A 21,837-nucleotide genomic window follows, 5' to 3' on the forward strand; every position below is an offset into this window, starting at 1 on the left:
CGGTATTGTCAACCCTGCAGGCAAAGTCTGATGCCAAGATGCTGTGAATTGTCTCTGTTCTTGTTTTTCCAGATGCGCCTGTGTCTGTATATCCACCAGCCCGGACACCTCCAGGCAAACACTAATCATTGCAATGGTCTTTCTGAGTTTTCATTGGAAAGGTTTTGCCACTAAGATGTCATAATGGTAAAAAGAAGTCTGAGAAAAACAAGGAGTTTCTTTACTGCTTGCCAGAACTGCTCTTTTCCAGTACAAAATAAAAAAAACAAAAGAGAGAGCGCACACATTCCACACAGTGTATTATAGGGAAGGAGATGAGAGGGCACAGGACCTTCTGATACAGTGTTAGAAGACAACTAAGTAACTACAGTTTGTTGTCTGTCTCCAAACTGTCTTTCTAGACTTCGGTAGGTATTAATATTTTTCCCTTAGCATGGCCTGGTTTTCCTCCTCGAAAGGCTTATTACTCTGGCAGTGTAGTTATCATGTCAGTGATCCACTTACTAGAGGGCTTTGTGCAAAAGACAACCCAAAAGAGATGTCTAATCTCTGTCAGAGATACTTACTGCACCTCCAGCCAGCCAGCTGCAGGACCTGGCTTCATCACGACATTCATTCTCGTTTCCTGTCAGTCATTCTGCATTAGGTTTTGAGTTGACCTCTTTGATTTGGAGTTATTTATTCAAAACTTCTTTGGGTTCCAAGTAGAAATAAAGTCCCTAATGTTACCTAGAGTTGTTGGTTGATGTTATTACATACCTTTCAGCCAGACATGTTGCAGATCTGCACTGGTAGGTTTGTACCGCAAGCTTTCGTGCTACCTACTTTCTCAATAGATATCTTCACACACTGCTGTGAATATTTCATTTGTGCCTCTGGGGGCTGAAATTCATTAGCACCTGTCAGTTGCTGTTTGCTTGTCTCCCATGAAATGGGTCAGTTATGTCAAAGCTGTCCATGATTTATGACTCAGAAATGACTACAGCCAAAACTGGCACCTCTGGTGGCAACAGCCTCGGCAGAATGAGCAAAGAAACTGAAGAACATTAAAGTCTGAGGGAAATTGACAAAAATCTAAAGGAGCTCTGGCATTTTAAATCTCTTGAGAATCTGTTTCAGGGACATTGCTAACTTCTTATTCCCACTTGTGAAGTGGCAATCAGTAAAGTAAATATTCATCATGATACTTGGGTATATTCTGTTTCTTTGGAAATGGGATTATATTTTTCTAACTCATTTTGCTAATTGGAAACTTCCATTATTAAAACTTAATTATAAAGAAAGTTTTTGTACAAGCATATTTACAGACCAAGCTGAATTTACTGGTTGTTTCATCTCTTTTTTTTTTTTAAATTGAATTGCTGTTAGTAGTTGTCTCTTCTAAGCTTAGCAGAACATAGAAGATGGACACCAATGTGTGGTCTGTCTTTAGCATGTATATAGAAAAAAATGAAGTGGTTGTTATAAAGTATAATAATTTCTACCTGTTTGTGAAACATTACACTGGGCTTCTATCTCCTCCACAACTGTAACTTCATCTGATATTAATTTATGCTAGTATTCTTTGATGAGTTACCTCTTTTATACAAAATTCATGATAAAACTGTAATTTTCTTGCAGTGATGGACGTCCATTCATTTTTTTATTGTGTCTTGGGAATTTGTTCTCCAAAATAGAATTTTAATAGTTGTTAAATCAACTAATATCCATTTACCAGCCTTTTAAGATTAACTATTTAGGGTAGAGCTCTGACTACTGTCAAAAAACCAACTTTCGATGTTGGTTACTATCTGTTTTCTGATTTTGTGTCCTTTGAAGGTTATGCTGAAATTGCCTCAGTATTTTCTGGGGTCCTCAGATTTCCTTGACTGCAGTCAGTGATGTTTTTTGCTTTATAAACACAAGCAGAAGGTCCATTAATCAGTAGGTTTTTACTGACAGCAGGAGCATGGTAAGTTTCAGTGTTAGGTACAGCATCTTGAAGATTTTGAAATTGTAGATCTGAAATTATGTGCCCATGGAGAAAAGCATCACTCACTATTTGTTGAAAAGCCTCACAGAAGATGTCTGGATGATGAATTTGAAAGTGGTTAAGGATAAAAAAAGTCAAAATATTGTACGGTTCTTCACGCTTTTGTATAGCCCAGCATATAACATTTACTGTTACTAGTCACAGGCCATAGCTTCATGTCAATTTGACAGTGCAAAGATGAAGACTGTCTGAATTATGCCCTAAGAAGGCATAATTCCATAATTCCCCTCCCAGTGAAGACTTCACGTTGCTGATGACTTGTCTCAAGACTTCTTTATTCTTCTTGAGGGAGATTGAAACTGCCGATGTTTTGGACCCAGAGGACCACTGTAGAGGTGAACACCACAGGAAGAAAAGCATTAGATACTTCAAAGGTCATGTACATCAAACAGGTTAATGAGGATTTTCTAAGAATATTTGGACTATTGAAACAGAAATTGGACTGTTCAAAATTTCTAGCTCCATATTTATGTGTTTCCCTATTACTCTTCCAAGATTTTGAGTGTAACAGTTTCATATATTTCAGATTAATCTATTTTTTACTGAAATACAGCCACTGGAATAGGTAGAATAACTCATTACTTTGGTGAAGCTCTAAACATTCAACGCTTTGGAGAAATTTTTGGCCTAACTTAGAAGTTCTTAAGACTCAACCTTTTCCTGGATGTTTTGATACCATTCAGCTAAAATCTTCGTTAGAGTTGCTTAATGGAGCTGCTTCACAGAGTTGAAAAAAAAATACATATAGTAATTTTTTCACTCAGATGAATTGTCTTTTTGATGTGGTACATACCTGATTCATGGCAGCTTTCTAGAATTTTAAATCAGTAGGGTAAAGCAACAGAAGTTTGTTGCCGTATCAGAAATAACCTGTTATTACATGTAACCATTACATTAATTTTAAGCTTTGTAATTCAACACAGGCCTCCAATAAGACTGATAAGGACTGAAATCTATTGCTGCTGATGGTAGGCAATACATAACTGTGAAAAACAGCAATTGTGCTAAACTTTGGAAATAAACACTTGGTGGTGTAAAACCTCAGTCACACCTGTATCAGCTGCAGTTTGACAATGTGCAATGCACCTCATAGAGGAGTGGATGAGAAAACATTTTTATCTCAGTTTTTGACACGCTACAACTGCATTCAAAGCAACTCTGGAACTGGTTTTGTTTGCTGTAGGACCACCTGCATGGTGGTAGGCCCTTGCCATGGCAGCTTCTCTGACATCAGTACTCTGAGAGTTTAAGCTTTTGCAGGAAAATAAAATATATCCATTTTATAGGCAACTTGTAGAAAAAAACATGACTTTTTTCTAAGAGAGCAGCTGAAAACTATTTACTTTAATGCAGGTGTAGTGGATCACTACCTGATGAATCACCTGGGCAGAAGCAGCAGGATGGTTAAGGACTGTAGAGGAGGAGCAGGAACTCAGGAAGGTTGTGTGTGGGGCTAAGGTATGTGGCAATTTTAGGCTTTGAGTGGGATTTAGTTATTTTTCTTGTAATTGGGGAGAATAATGTGTTTCCTTTGGCTCTTTGGAGTTCATGTTGTTTGGGGTGATTTGTGTGATTAGAATAGTGGTATGAGACTGTTTCTGATTCATTCCTTATCTGGCCTGACTCTAAAAAATCATCTGATACAACATCAAGTCCCTCTAAGCTATACCTACAACTACTGCTCTATGAGATTTTTTTAGCGTAGTAGAAAAATTACTTTGTGTTAGTGGCAGCCCTCTTAGGAAAAGCATAGGAAGGGGTTTGTTTGGTTGTTTATTTTGTTGTTTTGTTTCTTTGCTTGTCCCATCGATGATCTTTCACTATAAGCAAACTCACTCAAAATACAAAGCAACAGTAACAAGGAGTTGGAACCAGTAAGGAGGGTTCTAACCTTCTAATGATCTGTGAAAATGTATTGCATTTCAGATCAGCCCAATAACGTGTTTAGACTGAGAGTCATATTCATTTAGCTTAGATTTTAGGATTAAATGGATCATTGGATCTAAATTTATTTTTTTTTTTAATAGTGGTATGGTTTTTTGGTGGTGGTAGAATATAAAATAATCAAATAAGAGTGACATAATATTTCCTACAGTTCCTTAAAATGTGGAATTGCTTTAAGTATTATGTAGCTCCAATTGAGAGGTTGTTATTCTGAATACAATTTCTAGTGTTGCCTGGGTTAATTTAAGAAGCATAACTAGACATTTTAGACTTAGGATAAAACTACTATATTGAGACAGCACATAGTGACCTTGTGGTTTATTTTAATTAAAACTTTTCCAAACGAAGCACGCACTCTGAATTTTACACAATTTCCTTGTGTAAGTGTTAAGCTTCTGTCATTAATCTCCCAACTGCTTTAACTCCCAGGACTTCTCCCAAACCATGCATGTGTCTCTATTGTATGAAGCTCAACTTTTGTTTTATTTGCATTGAAAAAATGTTCTGAAGGAGCTATTCTCTGTTGAGAATGTCACCTTTTCATTTAATCTCTCTGAGAATCAGAACTGCAAAGTATTCCTCTTTTATTTTTAGTGCAATATTATTTCTTTGGAAATCAAGATATTCCTCATATATTGGAGGTCAGCTTACAATTGGTGAAGGAAAGTTATTTGGGAATAATGATTTCTATTTAGTCTAATTTATCAGCAGTTATCAGAGCAATTTGGAATTTTTCAGACCACTTCTCTGTTTACAGATGAGGAAATTGAGATAACTTGAAGTTTTGATCAAGAAAATTTTGTAATAATGTATTCCTGTACCTTTTTTTGAGGGATAACTTCTAGAAGCGTGTGAAGTGAGCATGACTGCTGAGAAGCCCTCAGGAGCAGTGTCATGCCAGAGATGTCTTAAAGCCAAAATTAATAATACTGAGAAAAATAAGGTGGATTCATTTATTTATTTATAATCTGGTTACTGAGGTATATGTTCTGTTGAGACTCTCTCTAGGTCTTAACCTAATTTCTAGCTCTTGGGCACATGAACTTAGTTCAGGACTAAAGGTGAATATTGTTTCAGTCACAACTCTGGAGCACTAAAGTTGAATATCGGTGCAGCCATAAGTCTGGGCTGTGTTGATCCTGTTCCAATTAGGAGATAAGCTCAGTGAAATTGCTTTCTTCTAGATTTCTCCATGATTTTTTTTTTGGTTTGGTGAGGTTTGTTGTGTGTGATAATATTTTTTTTTATTCCCTCCCTCCAACTGAATGTCATATGTTGACAGACAGAAATAAGCAGATGGACCATGGAAAGGGTTTGTTTATCCTTACTTGCATAACTAGAAATGATACTAAAGAATAAGCTTGTTTTATTGTTGATGAAAATCACCAGGCATCTCTAAAGGAGTTTCACTCAGAGATAGATGTCTTTGGGCGATTTTCTCTTGGAAGATGTCTATCTCCTTCTGCTACCTGCAAAGCCTTTGGCCGTTAGATCAGTCACTAATAATCAAGGTTAGGATAGATGAATACTCCAATGTGTACAGTTGAAATTGATACAAAAAACTGCTTAATTTGGTTCCAGTTTAATTTTTATAATATATTTTCTCTAAAATTTCAGAAAATAGCTAATCTATTTACTTTTCTTGGGGATGAGAGGAAGGCCAGCTCTTGTTCTGAGAGCCATAATTAGCACATTAGCATTTTCATTCCAATAAGGGGTGTATTATTGAAAGAAATGTCCCAACTATTCCTGCTCACTGTGTGCGCTAAAGCAGAGCAGCTGTGGAGAGTGTAAAATGGACACTTTGCATGAGACTAGAGCAGAGGAAAAGTTCCGGGAGCACACTTAATACACCTGGGCTGCTGCTTGGTGTTTGGTCCATGGGATCAGGCTGGAAGTAGTTCGAGTTAAACACCTTGTGAAATGCATTTGGTCATGTGATGTAATAATTCATGTTACATAATGCATCTGGTCCTCAGCCCCATGGGTTTCACTCTACAGCTCTGCTTTTGTGACACAGTGCTACTTGATAAATTAGTTTCAGCTGAAGAGGGCTTGAAGGACCAGAGAGCTGCTTACAGCAGAGAACAGAACAAAAATCCTTGGTATTATAGAATGATGCGATGGAAAAAACACTTTCCTGTTGACTTGGAGAGACTGTGGCAGCAGTATGTGCTGAAATCTGTTGGAAGTTTTGGACTGAAAAGCAAATGCTGGGAAAATCATTATTCCTCTCTTGCTCCAATTTCTCTGAAGAAGCAGTAGTAGATAGGAGGTAGAAATGTGGTTTTTGTCTGATCAGAGTTACTTTATGCCAATGTATGGTTTTGTCTTCTAATAGGATACTGCTTTATAGATTAGAAGAATTTTAGGTGTTTTCCCCCCCCTCTCTTACTTTGAGGTTGAGAGAAAGGCAGTTCTGTTCTGCTCTTGACAGTTCAGAATTAAAATATTTTTTCCACCAAACTTCATGTGTCAAGCTACATTTTATTACATGGTACCAATAAGGATCAGATTAGTCTTTTGTGTCTCCCCTTATTTTCTTTACTTTTCCTTTTATAGTCATCTGTCAGCTCTTCATTCTGTGATTCTTGAATGTGATATGGTCCATCATTACAAAAATAGAAATTATACTACCAAAAATTTTCCTGAAGCTTTACCTTATTTCAATCTGTAATGACCTAGGATGTTGACCTGATTTTATATAGTTAATCACGCCTTGCGTTAATACTGTGGGCTTTTTCTTTACTAGTTTTAACTGCTGTGTTCATGCCGTTCACTGATCAATACACTAAATTTGGTTTTAACCTCTCAAATGATTTTACTAATATCTTTTAGCAAATGGAGATGGGTAGTAAGAACAGTTACCCAGAATTATTTTTAATCTAATGTATTAATAACTTAGTTCTGTCTCAAGTTAATTATTGAATTAATGCCACTCAATGGGAACCAGATATATGCAATTATTTCCTTTCACATCAAAGTAAAGAATTCTGTCAATTCTTGTTAAAAACTGATCAATTTCGTGTTACTGATACTGCTTGAATTTCTTTTACTTTGCAGAACTCATTCAGTGTAAATTTGACAAAAACTAGTGTGGTCATCTGATAAAACAACTAGCATGTTTTTCTTTTTTTGCGGGGGATGGGTCTCAAAGTCTTGGGTGAATAGTTGTGAATTATTTCAAAAATACCATTTTGCTGACTTTCTTAATGATAAACTAAAACTCTTCCAGCATAAATGAATTTGGAGAATTGTTTGTATTAAAATTAATGATGGCTGTAAAGCTGTATGTTAGGAGAAAATGAAATGTGTGTTAAAGGTACATATACTGGTGCTGTAATGCTTCCAGCTTTGATCGCATATACAGTTGTTACAATATGGATATTTCAAAATTATATTTAATTTAGTGAAATTTTTATTTCTCTGAAGATGTGACTATGTTTTCCATTCAGTAAGACTTTTCCCTGAAAGAAAGTTAGTTGTAGCAGCAAAATTTGTACACTGTTTTCAGATGGTGAAACTAATATCACATTGAGTTCTTTCCTCTGTTTCATGTGTTGATAATAATGAGCTCTACAAAAGCTTAATGGAAACTCACTAACTGCAGTCCACTTTCTGCTTAAGCAAATAGCTTTCTGTTGAAATAAAAAATAGACTTAAAAATGCAAAACTTTTCTGGCCTTGTTTCAGAGTCTGTTTGGAGTTCTTTGTAAGAATTGTTTCTTAGGAATTTTAGGTTAAATATCTGTAACTTTTCAACAAATTTACTTATGTGGAAAGGCTGAGAGAGCAGTCTTTTTTCACTTAAAGAAAATATATTTTGTCTTCGCTTAAATGAAATGAATTAGGCTAAGCCAGATAAATACAGTATTGATGTAAAATAAAAAAGGTTTTATTTTAACTTTTTTTTAATAAATGCTTGTTTGTTAAAGTAATTTAGAAAATAGAAATTCTACTCTGCTTGTTTTCCTTTTAGTCTAGTTTCCCTGCAAAACTTATCTACTGCTTAAAAAAACTCACTTTTGATTGTTGCCCACTCTTCTGCTTTCCTGACATGCTGCATATTTTTATTGGTTAACACAACTTCATTCTTTCTCTGTTTCTTCTTTTTCTAGATCTTGATTATTCTGCTTTCAGGGTACTTTCAGTTCAGTACTTGGAATGTTTGTCATTTTGACTTTCTGTGCAAGTTTTTTGCTTCCAAATAATGTTTTTTCCCTTTTATATATTTCTCAGAGCTGTGAAAAACTGAGATGTTCTCGTTGTTAATTGACAACAGGGCTGACTTGTTGCACTTGTCAAGAAACTCTCCCTGCTTGTATATAGCCACATACTTGCAAAAAATACACCTTTTCTTTGGTTTTACACTTTTCGTTAGATATTCACTGAAATACTTTTTTTTTTTTCCTTCACTAAAAATCCTTGTGTAACATCCTGAATGCTTTCTGAATATTGGGCATGTTTCATCTGTTTCCATCCATCTTAGACCTTATGGCAATTCTGACTTGTTTGGATTATGCAATTTTGCTTCATATTAAAGCTTTAATATGTAATAAACTTGGTAAAGGATATGAGTTCCTGCTGAAACTCTCTTACTCACAAAACTTGTGTACAGATTTTATCCTAAAGACTGAGCAGGAGAACAACTAAGAATATTGCAGCAGAAGATTTAATAAAATGGGAGAAATCCATAAGACTGGGAAATCCTGTCATTGTGAAGTACAACAGCATGAGAAGGAATTTCAGAAGATGTTGAGGAAAAGATGAAATGTGTGTTGGAGAAAATAGATTGAAAAACAAAGAATCTGAGTAGCATAAGACATTTAAGCCTTTGCAAATGTAGTAATATGACATTATATGGAAGAGTTATGGGGAGTTTTTTTTGTGGGTGTTGTGTGGTTTGTTTTTTTTTTTTTTTAATATATATTTACCTAGAAGCTTCTAATCTAAGCTTTACCTATGGAGGAAAAGCAAGCAATTAAATGATACGCATCATTGATGAACTCAGATGTGTGTATCAATGAAATCTTAATCCATTTATTAGCAGCTCTGCTTTTCTTCAGGAAATTTTCCAATCAGCTATATGCCCTGAGGACAAAGTATTAAAATGAAGGACATAAAATGAGGTCCACAGAAAGATGAGTGGACTTGAATCAAATCAGCTAGAAAATGCTTTCTAGGCAGAACTGAAATTTTGTTACAATAAACATATGTCTGCCTCTGGTGTTGGAGATATGGGAAGTTGCACCAAAACTTGGACTACTACCCTACAGGCAGTGTTGGAGTAGTAGTTTTTGTACCCTGACAAGACACTTCTTACATTATGAAAATATGACTCTGCAATGATCGATATGCCTCCTGACACAGGTTGCCTGTTTCTCTTTGTAGATATGATAGCACTTGTCTCTCCTTTTCAGCATGTTCTAGTTACGGAGATATACCTTGCCTCCGTTCTGCTCACCAGGGCCAACAGGCAAATTAAAGGTATGTGCAGGGGTATGTTGCCCTGATATATTCCAGTTATTTGATCTTGGGAATTTACAGGTTAAGAAATCTCCAGAGCTGCTGGCATCAGTACTTACTACAAACTGCCACTTGGGCAATTGTATGATACTTTTAGTAAAGTAATGCAAGTGCATCATAAAAGTAATTACTTTTTTTTTTTTCATCCCTCTATTTCTATTAAAGGACTGTCAGGTTTACATGATTGTCAGCCTAATTTTGTCTACTTTTCACAGTAATTTGCATTAGGCTAATGTTGTCATCTAACTTGTGCAATAATTTCTATCCTTTTCCTACCATCTCTCCTTCCCCTGAGTTTAGGGCATCTAAAGTGCCTGAGTGCTTCACTAATATAACTTTCTTGTTTTCTTGTGTTGCTCGGCTGAACGAAACAAGTTGTTTCAGTCTTCTTTCACAAGATAGGCTTTTTGGACTGGCTGGATATCTCTCACCACTCCCTCACCTTTAGTTTGAAGATCCTTAATTAATCCATCTAAAATCTTTAACAGAACTGGTGTGTTTTGGTGAAACACAGCTGAGAAATTAAAAGTTGAATTTTGTATCAGAGAGACTGTAATTCATCACACTGGCTTCTGTCTCTTGTGCTGGTAGTCCTTTGTATGAGGATGTGTCAGTAATGCCCATCTGCTGGGTGAGCCCTGATTAGCTTACCATGTAATGCACCACAAATCTATTTACACAATGCAAACACTGCTCTTGACAGCTTAATAAGTAACTGTTGTGTCACCTCTGACCATGTTTTTTTTTCTTCTAAAGACATTGTTTCAGAACTAGTCATTATGAAAATTATAGGGGGGGAAAGGATTATATCTATTATTAAATAACCTTGGACAGAAACTGGATATGTTGATAGAGTAATATATTTGAGATTGGTTTCAATGGTAGTTTCCTCTAAAGGTGGATTCTTGCAGTGCTAATTATTATTATTTTTAATGAATTCTGGCTGTGCTTGTTTATGTGATCATATTGTTCACTGTTCATAAAAATTCAGATACAAGATCCTAAGTATCTCTACTTTTTTTTTCCTAACCTTTAGAAATACTGGTAGCATAATACAAAATATGTTTTTTCCAGAAAATACAGGAATATAGTAATTTGGGAAGTTTTTGTTAATAGCCAGTTCACTCGTGCAAATTGTGGTTGCAGATATGATTCCATTAAGTAATGGATACTCTGAAATACTCCTATCATTATCTACAATTGTAGCCCTAGTCGAGAACAAATGGTTACCACTTTCAACTATTGGCATCATATGTCTATAGTCTGAAAATTCTGATTCATTCTATAGATCTAGATCAGTCACTCACAACCCCTTGGATATGAAATCAATGTTTTCTACATTTGATGCACAAACTTAATACGTTTTGTAAGCATTTGCCAACTCCCACTGAAAAAAGAGAGACCTTTATGAATCTTGATCAGTTAGTAATTCTGCCTTGTTGTCGTGTTGTTTTCTTATCTAATGTATTTGTAAACTTTCAGGCAATAAATCCAATCAGTAAGTTAATGATATACACTTGACTTGCATATCGTGCACCATTTTTTTTTTAGTCATAAAACAATCTTATAATTAGGTTAAATATTATCCAAAGACACATCAGGTTGAAAGGCACAGCTTTGCAGAAGCCATATTTCCCTTAAGCTGCAGATTTGGAAAGTGAGGTTCTAAAAATATCTTTTGGAGGGATGTTTGTAAATACAACTTTTTCAAAGACACTTCATGACCAAAGCTAGATGGTTAAAGTAGCTCTTTTCCAAGGAAAAGCTTGGATAGTAGCATAGCCCATGAAGAGATTCATATTCTTCTGTGCATTGTCCTGTTTTGTTCTGGTAGGTAGTCAGTTACCTACAAGAAGTGAATGCCAATGTACTGATGGCTCCACTGCTTCTTTTGGGGAACTGTGCGTTTTCACCAACCAGCAGGGAAACAGCAGTGAGAAGAAACAAGGTAAGTCTCAGTGGGCTTTATCACAAGTGGGATATGGTTCGGTACCTGAACGTGACAACAGGGCGAACTAGGGAGGGATTTTTATTTTTAGTGTTTAAAAAAATATTCAGGGTGTTGTTTTTCCCCACCTTCTTCTTAATTTGATTTTCTAAGACGTTTCTTCCTGCTTCAATTTCATTTTTTTTTCACTTAATTTTTGACTTCTATACAGTGCAAGTCTTTCATAAATCTTAATATGCATGTTATGTAGCAAAGTGACTATTTCCACATGCATATAAATTCAATGGAAATTTAACACGCTTTTTTTTTTTAATTAATGGTAAAATTGTTTGCTGAAATTCAGATTTCATTTGAAATATCTATGCCAAGGTATAAACAACAACAGTTTTGGTTGGGTTTGTTTTTTTTCAGTCTGAACGAAGTAGAAAATTTGCTTGAATTCATTAACAGATAGTCCTACCTTAATCTTTGCCACATTCAGAGGCTGTGACTACAGTTGCTGTTGTTTTCCTTAAAAGAAAGATGTAAGAAGTGACAGTGAATTTTAACTGCTACAGTCTGGGTAAATTTGCACCAGAAATCTACTTCTGCCAGAATACTGTAACAAATACTGCTGCAAATTATTTCACGTGATGCATGCGATAGTCCTACTCTTTGAGGAACTTTGCTCTGGAGTACAAAGAAGAGCTTGGATTTATCAAAAATTCTAATTTTGGCTGAAAGATTGTCCAAGCTCTTCCACTTACTGTGCAATTCAGGAAGCTACCATAGTTGTTGGCTTTTTGAGGTTTAGCTTTTGATTTAGATTGTCTTTAGGTGAGCCTGTGTGTTTCTGTGCAGACTGAAAAGTGTTAATTAGAGTATGTCAACAATCATTTAGTGCAGCTGAAGTCTTAGAACAGCTACTTAAATCCAGATTCCTCAAATTACAATTGTGTGCCCAGATACATGAGCTTTTTCTTTTGTCATATTGACTCCCTGTTTTGCTCAAATATGATGAAGATATGTGCTTGGAACTGCCCAGAATCAACTCTAGGATACTTGGGGCTTGTTCCTTTGCAAATTAGACAATTGTTAAGACTGTATTGGATGCCAGTATTTTTTTTTTTTTAAAACTTTTTTTAACTATGCAAAAATATATTAAATGCCAATGACTGGAAATGATACCTGTTGAATCAGCTGATGTGTGACTAATCCATTTCAGGTTGGCATATTTTTTTTGTCACTTGCACAAATGATGATTATGCTGTGTTTTGTTGCATAGCCTTGAAATTCTTCATTGTTCTTGGTTTATCTAGAAAAGAGCGTTTCCTCCAGGAAACATTTTCTGTTATGATTGCAGAATATGCAGCAAGAGATGCATTCTTCCATTAATTTTTATGGACATTTATTGAGATTATTGCAAAATTATTTTTCTACTTATTTTTTCTACTTAGATTTCAGCCCTCTAATCTCATGTTCACAACAGGTTCCTACTGTTTTGGGGGATTTAGGAAGGTTTAAGGATGTTTCTGCACTGAAAATATGAGAATTGTAATTTCAGATGGTGTGGTTTTATCTTCATACTGTATTTCATATGTGATTGGTTTGTGCTTTGCTACAGCATTGGAAAAGGAGCAGAATAAACTCTACAGTCATTTTTTAAACTTTGAACTAGTATTGAAAAATATACACTAGGGGATGAATAATAGCTATCTACTCTTAAAAATATTTTGCTCCCAGAATATCACAGACTGAAATTTTATGCAATTGAAATAGAACCTTAAACTGTAGTCTGTTTCTGTGAGACTTGGAATTTTTCCTTAGAGGTTATTTAAAATATTTGTCTTGTTCACATGGAATTCAAAAAAAAAAAAATCTAGAACATCCCACACATTTCTTCCTTTTGGTCTTTTCCTCTATAAGCAGTGACCTTATCCTTGTAAATTTATCTTCCGGCAAATTTATATTGGTTTGCTTTCAAGCTGTATTTTCTGTGAAAATTAATATCCCCTTGGAAAATAATAATGAATGATCAAGGATTTTTTTTAATTTAAAAAGATATATTTCTTGCTATTTTGTATTTTACTGTGTTTTTGTTTGTTTGTGTTTTTTTTTTTTTTTTTTTTTTAATCTATGACAAAATTCCTAGAGGAAATACTGAATGTGATTTAGTGCATTTAATGTCTTATGAAGCAGATATGCCTCATCAGGGTTTGTGCTTTATGATGAACCAATGACATGCTTCTCAGTCACCTAAAAAGCTAAGGAATAAAAGAAGCAATAAAAAGTTGGTTGATGAATCAGCCAATCTGCACATTAACTTGAGTCTGGAATGCTTGTGTGAATTATATCTATTTTCTCCTCTCTCACTTTATAATTAACTTGCAGTAAGTTGATGTGAATATGAAGGCCATGAAATTGGACATCACAGTGTGACTATAAATGCTGAAGTTGCAACTTTATTGAAAATGATTAGTGAACTATGATAATATAGAATAGACCAAGAGCATTAACAGGGTCCTGGAGTGAGCATCAATTTGAGAGGGACTGTGAAGGCATTGTAGCTCTCATATCTAACTAGAATCCTGATTAGAAGGCAGAATCTTAACCTATCTTCCTCTACTGTGTAAGAGAAAACTCAGGTGAACTTAAGGATTCCACACAGTGTATTAAATCTGCACACAGTCCCACGTATCTGCCCTTCTGCTTGAGGTGAAGCTGTAATAGGCTTGCTCTTTGCAGATGCATCTGAGCAGTTTTTTAAGTTTCTATTTATTTATATATTTATTTGAGTCCTTTCACCATCAAAATAAGTGGTTCAAGGAATGTGGCTGTCTAACCTGCCAGGCACGTGCAAGCTCTTTCATTCAGCTTTGATGCAATGGAAGAAGGGCTGTCTGACAGCAGAGCAGAAATAAACAATTGCTTACTGGAGAGAGGAACATGTGCATCTGGTCACATACCTACCTCAAATTCCCTGAATGAATGGTACACCAAACTGGGTCCTGTGCTGGAAAGACATGTTCTGCCTTCCTTTTCTAGCCCATGCTGCCCTACAGGGGAATACAGCAGGGGGAGACACCATCCTTCCACACCATGTTGCTTTGTGCAATGGAAGAAAAAAGGTCAGAGAAAAGACAAATGGGTGGGCTCTGTCATTCTGAGGACTTTTTTTCAGCTCTTTTCTGAACAGTGTAGATTCTGCGTTAATGCAGCATTTTAGTAAGGACAGCACTGTTAAAATTTGGAGTATGTCACATGATGACAGCCTCACCTTTCCATTATTAGATCCTGGGGAATTTCTAAGACTGGGATTATATTCTAAGTTCCTGAAAAATGCAAGTTGCAAAATAAAGAAATAAACAGTGGTCAAATGAAACATTTTTCATATCTGTTTTTTCCTGGTGTTAAGTCTTTGTGCAAGAACCCTGGATAAACAGAGGATATACTGAAATTCTTCAGCTGATAGCTGCACTATATTCCAAGAGCAGCCTCTGCATATAAAGTATGCTATCTTGGTCAGTTTCCTGTAAGTAGGTAGCTACAAAAATATTTGTGAAGAAAAAGATGTATGTTATAGTTATATAAGCGGACTTTTTTGTGGTTTGGTTTGTTGGGAGGAGGGCTTGATGGTTGGTGTGTATGGTGGTTTGTTGTTGTGCAGGGTGGTTTGTTTTTGGTTTGTTTTTGGTTTGTTTTTGGTTTGTCCCAAACATTCATTCTCTCTTGTTTGTGTTCCACTGCCCTGTTTCTCTTTGTAGCTCAAAAATTCTGTTGTTTTTTGCTTTTTTCTAGAAGTCCATTTGGAGTGTTACTGGTGTTAATTAAATAGCAAGTAATGGTAACAATATATCCCTTTGCTTCTTTTTTTGAGGTTTATTTTTTTTTCTTGTTTACTTTAATTCAGGTTCCTCCTGTGAAAAGTGTGATTTTGAAACTGATCTATGCGAAGCTCTTCATGAATTGAATTTGCAGCCTGGGTGGATAAGAAGAAATGGTCAATCTGGCATGGGACCACCATACTCTGACCACAATGGGAATGACAGTGGTAAGAATCCTTACATTCTTTGAAGGAACCACGGCCTCTTACAAGTTATGTAGGTTTCAGTTTTATTTGCTTAATTTTACTATATTCCTCAGAGTTCAATTGGATTCTGCCACATGTATTTTGAATGCTTGTGTCCAGGATTTTAGGTAATTACAATAACTCAGAATTCCAGAAAAAAAGACTATATTCCAGAAAGCAATTCTTGTTATCATGGAGTCAGTCATCAAGGGTCCAGTTTATCTACCCAAGTGACTTTTACCTGATTTGGATATATTAGGTGACAATTTCAGTCTTGATGATTGCAAAGTTTAGAAATAAGTATTGAGTACCACATTTTGAGATGTATTTTGATCTCTTCTTGGATTGGTGAGTGCTCAGACTGTGTATGTCTATTATCACTGGCTAATATTACCACTTCAAATGTTTGGAGAAGGTGACTTTGGATATGGGGACAGGGAAGAGCTTTGATAGTCTGAGCCAGCTCCTCTCTAAATCTTATTAAAATTCTACTTTGCATCAAGACTGTCCCTCAGCTAAGTAATTAATTGTCCCTGTCCTCAGACAAAGTGTGTTCCTTATGCTTGTCCAATTGCCAAGTTAATCCTGCTTTCCAAAACCTGGCTTCTTCCTTCTGTAATGTGTGATTTGCTTCACAACTCTTTAGCCATCATCTTTAGCTGCAGTAAACCTTCTGCTTTCTGAAGCCATTAGAAAGCTTGTTTGTAAGAAATCAAGGAAGGAGGGAAAGAACTTGATAGGAATCTTGAATCTGTCATTAAAGATGTGACCTGGTTGAAGTGATCACCCTAAAGTGTTCAATTATCTTCACCATGTTTTCAGTTATTCTCTTTGCCTTTTCTCCACCCACCCCATCTCACAAGCAGTAGTGCAGCAGTCCTTACAGCAAGCACCTGAAGGCAGGCATGCAGTGTTAGGGAGTATAGAAACTTATGATCTTATGTGGGACTGAAGTGTAGTTCTAAGACTGATTAGCCTAGGTGTTTTTCACTTTGTTCCTGAGCTGTGATTATCCGGGAGTGTGGAAATCTGCACTGTTCTGAGCAAGTGGCGTCTCCTACATATTGTGTAAGGTACCAAACAGATAGAAGTTCCATGTGATGATTAATGTCAGTTGGTTGCTTAAAGTTGAATAAATATAAAACTTGCTTAGAAATTTGTAAAATGAAAATATCACAGAACTTTAAAAAAATTTAATAGAAAAACTGTCAACAAACAAACCCACTCTACATGTTTCTGCAAGTTCTCGCTCCACAGTTAACATTCATGATGCTCTGTAGTTAGGATGCTTTACCCATGCAGTGTTCTTCTAACACTTCATTCTTTGCCTATGTGTGTCATACAAGCACATCCTGCAAAAACCAACACCAATCTTTAACATGTACAGCAACATAAGAGCATGGCATGGATCAGAAAAACTAATATTGACAACACATGAATGAATATAATGGCCCACAACTGTTAGCAGATACAAATCTTTTCTATTACCCTCTATCTCATACCCTTCATGCCCCACATTAGACAACAAAAAGGACTGTTCTTTAAGCTTAATCTGCAACTAAGCACCACGCGGCCAGTCACTCATTTTCACCTGGTGGGACTGAGGAGAGAATTGGAGGGGTTAAAGTGAGAAAACTCATTAGTTGAAATAGAAACAACTTCAAAATTATTGATGTTATTTCATTTTAATTATTAAAAATAATAAGGAAAAGAGAAAAAAATACAGAGAAAACCCAAAAATACACAAAAACCCGTACACACGAAAAGACAACCAATGCAAGTGAAATCAATTCCTCAACATCAACCGAGTGATGCCCAGCTAGTCCTAGAGGAGCAGACCCCCTGTAACTTTCCTCCTACTTTTATGGTGAGCATGATGTCACATGGTGTGGAATATCCCTTTGATCAGCTGGAATGATCTATCTCAGCTGTGTTGTCTGCCAACTTTTTGGGAACCATTGGCCTATTTGGTGGTTGAGTGGCAGGAGAAGCTGAAAAGGCCTTGACTCTGTAAGAACTGCTCAGCAGTGACTAAAACATCAGTGTGTTATCAACACTGTTTTCAACACAAATCCAAAATATGTCACCATACAAGTTACCATGATTAAATTTAACTCTCTCCCAGCCAAAACCAGTACAGTGTACTATGCTTCTGAAAAGCAAGGCTCTTTTTAAAGACTTAAACTGACATTAGCACATAAACATGAGTAACCACCAAACCTTTTTCATAAATTTATTTCAAATATATAAGTTGTGAAACACTTAATAATAGCAGCTCTTCTCACTGAAAAGCATGTAAAAGACAACTACTTTGGAAATAAAAATATAGTGAACTCTTGGTTAGAATCTTAGTTAATTAACCAGGCAACAGAGTCTTAATCTAGTTGGAGTTTCTAGTTTTTGTGCTTGGTTGGTGGTACATATCACATCTGGATGTAGCAAAGACCTGAAAGATACTATTGCCTATATCCAATAAAAAAGTTACTCTTAACTTACAAAGAACTGGTGGTGGGGGAAGAAATTTTCTTATGCAGGCACCCAAAGCCAGCAAAAGACTGAGAATTATCTACTACAAGCGTTTGTTGCAGAGGAAACAAACTGTTCAGTCACCTGTATATTTCCATTGACTTGTTTTGGGTGCTTAGTCATCATTGTGTCTGCCAGGTCTGAATTGTATGCAGAAAGCTTGAATACTTGCATCTATTGAGCTTGCTGAGAGGCTGTGTATTCAGATCTGTGAATTGAATGGTTAAAGAGAGTTAAGTGTATCTGGTTATTTCCATTTTCTACCTGGAGAATGGCTAAACTATACTTTCATTTTATGAATGCTGGTTGTAATCACCTAGGAAATGTTTGTGTCCTTGTGGCAGCTATTCAGGTTTTCCCACTGCTAGTGACTCAACAGGTTATATAATCAGTTCCTGTTTAAAGACCAGAAATTATATTGCATAGTGACAATTGAGAGGAGTATGTTCTATGGCAGAGTATTAAAGGGAAGAGTTCCTGCCATCAGGATAAGTAATTGCATGCATGTTAGCAGAAGAGCAAAGATCACTTGGTAGATGTTACTTCTTTGAAGATTTAGGTAATCATTTACTAGAACATAAGAGGTTTTGTTTAATTCTACCTCTCATCATGGTTCTTATTTTAATTGAAATTATGGTTGAATAGACTAGTGGCAACCACTAAACCAAATTAAACATTTTTTTAAGCAATTAAAACCTGTTATCGATGCAGAACTGTAATGTAAAATCAGTGTTCAAAGTATTCCTTAAAATTACCATTTCTGCACCATCTGTGTAAGACTTGAAATTCCTGTGACAGGTAAAATCTGACCTTGTTTATGAGTCTTAGATAAATTTATCTTTAGGAAACTGAAATAAAAATGTTCATAATTTAACGGAAATTAAAAACCAGTGGACTCAGGGATAGAGCTCTTCTGAGGCATCAAGTTGTCTGTTGTGGGTGGAAAGAATATCCTTGTAGCTGGCAGGTTCTGAAAGTGCTGTCTGAGCAGCCATGAAAGGCCTAAAATCTTGGGGGACAGCATGGCCCCTGCTTTGGTAGCAGGCTGCGAAGTGCTGCTCTGTGGGGGATTGCTTAGCTGGCTCCACTCTGAGCTGGTCTTATGGTCCTTTGTCTGTGGCTTTCCGTTTGAACACAAGGATGAGAGGTTGAAGTGAGTAGTTTGATAAATGAAATACTTGGATGTTCCTACATATTGTCTGATATTTGGTTTCTGTAGAACTCTTTAGGATTTTTTTTTCCCCTTCAGTCCTACTTGTGGTGGATTTTTGTTTGATTGGGTTTTTTTCCTCCTTTTTTCATCTTTCACCGTTCATTTACATGTTAATGTTGGGGGCAACAGTTTACCTGACATTTCCTGGAGTTTGGGAAGGAAGAGAGAAAAAAGCTGACTTAGAAAATTCCTCCCATTGCCTTCTTTAACATATAACATCTCTGAAATCTTAATGTTCAGGAAGAACCAAATTTTGACTAGCAGTATTTGGTGTCCTAAACCAGCATGGTTGTCCTGCATCACTTAGACGACCTGAAACAACATTGTCAGGAAGAAACATAATCGGCTAAAAGGCATAGCAACAGCAATATTTCGCTGACTCTTGTGGACCCATTACACTTTCGAGTAAAGCTAAACTTTAATTTGGACTTGTTTTATAAACTGAAAGATATGGTAACTTCAATGGTAGTGTGGAGGTGCTGAGGGCAGCCTTTCATACTGGGAATGTGCACAGGAATAGCACAACCTCCCCTCTGCAATTTAGGCAAATTTCTGAGTAGCCAAAAAACAGACCCATGTCTATGGAACAGAGGAACACCACAACTTCCTTTCCTATCTTCCATCACCTCCTTAAAGAACTGAACTTTTGCAATAAATCTGTATTGTTGCTCACAATAGTTAGCTGTTTAGGCATGAAATACGCAATCTATTCTGTAACTGGGGTTTAAGCTGTTTGAATTAGTCTTATCTTTGTCCCTCAATTCTGCACTTACTGAATATTAAAGCCATCAGCACATGAAACATTTTGGAACCCTGCTTGAAATTTCAGTGGGAGTGTATGTCAATATTTAACAAGAACAGAAGCTTGACACACAATGGCTACAAGTGTGATACGAATCTTTTCTGGGGAAAAATTTCTTGTTGACTTTTTAGTTACTAATTCATACCTGTTTATGTGCCTCTTTCTTGTTTTGTTGTTGTATTTTACATAACTTTTCTCCAAACTTCTAAGATTTTTCTTTTTAATTCCTTTTAATAGCTTATTTCCTCTCATTATCTTCTAATATGCGAGACTCTTCTGCAACTTTAAGGACCAACGTTTTCCTTCCAACTGACGATGAACACATTTGTCAGGTATTTTGATGCACAGTCCTATTTTATTTTTTGCCATAGTAATTCTCTGCAATAATCAGATCTTTTTGTTGTCCTAGATTACATTTCATTATTGGATCAGTCAAAGGAGTGGAACATTGATAGTGGGGCTTCGAAAGCACTCTGAGGATACAATTACTAACATCTGGCAAGATTCAGGAGAACTGCGGAATCAGTGGAAAGCAAACACCATCATGATCAATACCACTGAAAAGTATGAGGTTGGTAAATTGAGGTGACTGTAAATTGCATCTGTTAAATGGTTTATAAATTCTGGATTTTTTTAATAAGTCAAAATGAAATATTTTGTAAATGGAAAGCATTACGATGAAGTGAAAAAGAGAGAACCCATTTGAAAGTTCATGGTTGTCATTAACAAATATTGCTTTTTCTTATCTCTTTGTGGTGTTATAACTAATGACAAATCTTACTAATACTGTGTGTGTTCCTTAAATAAAAGTCAATCTCATTGCATCATAAATCTTCCTGCCCATAGATACAGTATTCCTATCCATAGCTACAGTATTCCCTTGACCTCAGTCTAACTGTACAGATAAACTTAAGGCTTAATTTATATAGGAAATACCATTGTATACTGTGAGATACTATCCTGTAGGGGTACTTCAGGTGATAAATACTTTACTTAACTATTCATTGGAGCTTTGTGCCTTTGTAACAGAACACATGCACATGGTTTTACTTTGCTCAAAGCTGCTGAAAACCAATGTAAGTCTCACAAGTTATTTAAATATTTTTACATGTGCATTTACACAAAACATTAGTAGAGTAAATGTGACTTACAATATCGTGGATGATGTATACTCATTATTATGCATAATACTGGAGGGAAAGTGGGGAGCAGAGAAGGAAATCGGAGCAATGTCCTCAGACAGTAGTTACAGTGAAGAGCTGGTTAGCATACAACCCTGAAGGCATGAGAGCACAACCTCATTTCAGTAAGCCATATGAGTAACATAATTACTTGGCTTGCAGAGGTAACACTGTGCTAAAGCATCCAACAAGACCTCAGTTTTTGAAGTAACAGTTGCCTGCTCAACCCTGACTGAGAATGTATGTTACAAAATGCCTTACCTAACTTAACATCGGTACCAATGTTGTTACTTGTCAATAACTTAACTCTGCCTGACATGAGTGTGTGTATATAGCAATGCAGGATTGTACCAGAAGGGTTTAATTCTAGATTTACTTTGTCATCCTTCATAAGTGTTAAGGTCTCCCCTCAGATTCCTCTTCTCCATGCTAAACAACCCCAGTTCCCTCAGCTGTTCCTCATCAGACTTCTGTTCCACCACTGGTGAATACAGTGGCAGGGTCACTTCCCTAGTCCTGCTGGACACACTATTCCTGGTACAACCCAGGATGCTGTTGCCCTTTTTGGCCACTTGGGCACACTGCTGGCTCATGTTCAGCTGGCTGTTGACCAACAC

At 36.2% G+C, this 21,837-nt stretch overlaps 1 protein-coding gene across 1 annotated transcript in view; it reads left to right on the top strand.

The window, feature by feature from the left end:
• Positions 1–21,837, top strand: part of MALRD1 (MAM and LDL receptor class A domain containing 1) — a 296,432-nt gene that overhangs the window by 34,981 nt on the left and 239,614 nt on the right. Inside the window, exons 2-5 of the mRNA XM_071805517.1 lie at positions 11,337–11,450; positions 15,340–15,480; positions 20,277–20,371; positions 20,449–20,610. Of these exons, the coding sequence (XP_071661618.1) occupies positions 11,337–11,450; positions 15,340–15,480; positions 20,277–20,371; positions 20,449–20,610 (512 nt within the window). The remainder of the gene's footprint in view (positions 1–11,336; positions 11,451–15,339; positions 15,481–20,276; positions 20,372–20,448; positions 20,611–21,837) is intronic.

Source organism: Patagioenas fasciata, chromosome 2 (genome assembly GCF_037038585.1).
Source record: "Patagioenas fasciata isolate bPatFas1 chromosome 2, bPatFas1.hap1, whole genome shotgun sequence".
Classification (NCBI taxonomy): domain Eukaryota; kingdom Metazoa; phylum Chordata; class Aves; order Columbiformes; family Columbidae; genus Patagioenas; species Patagioenas fasciata.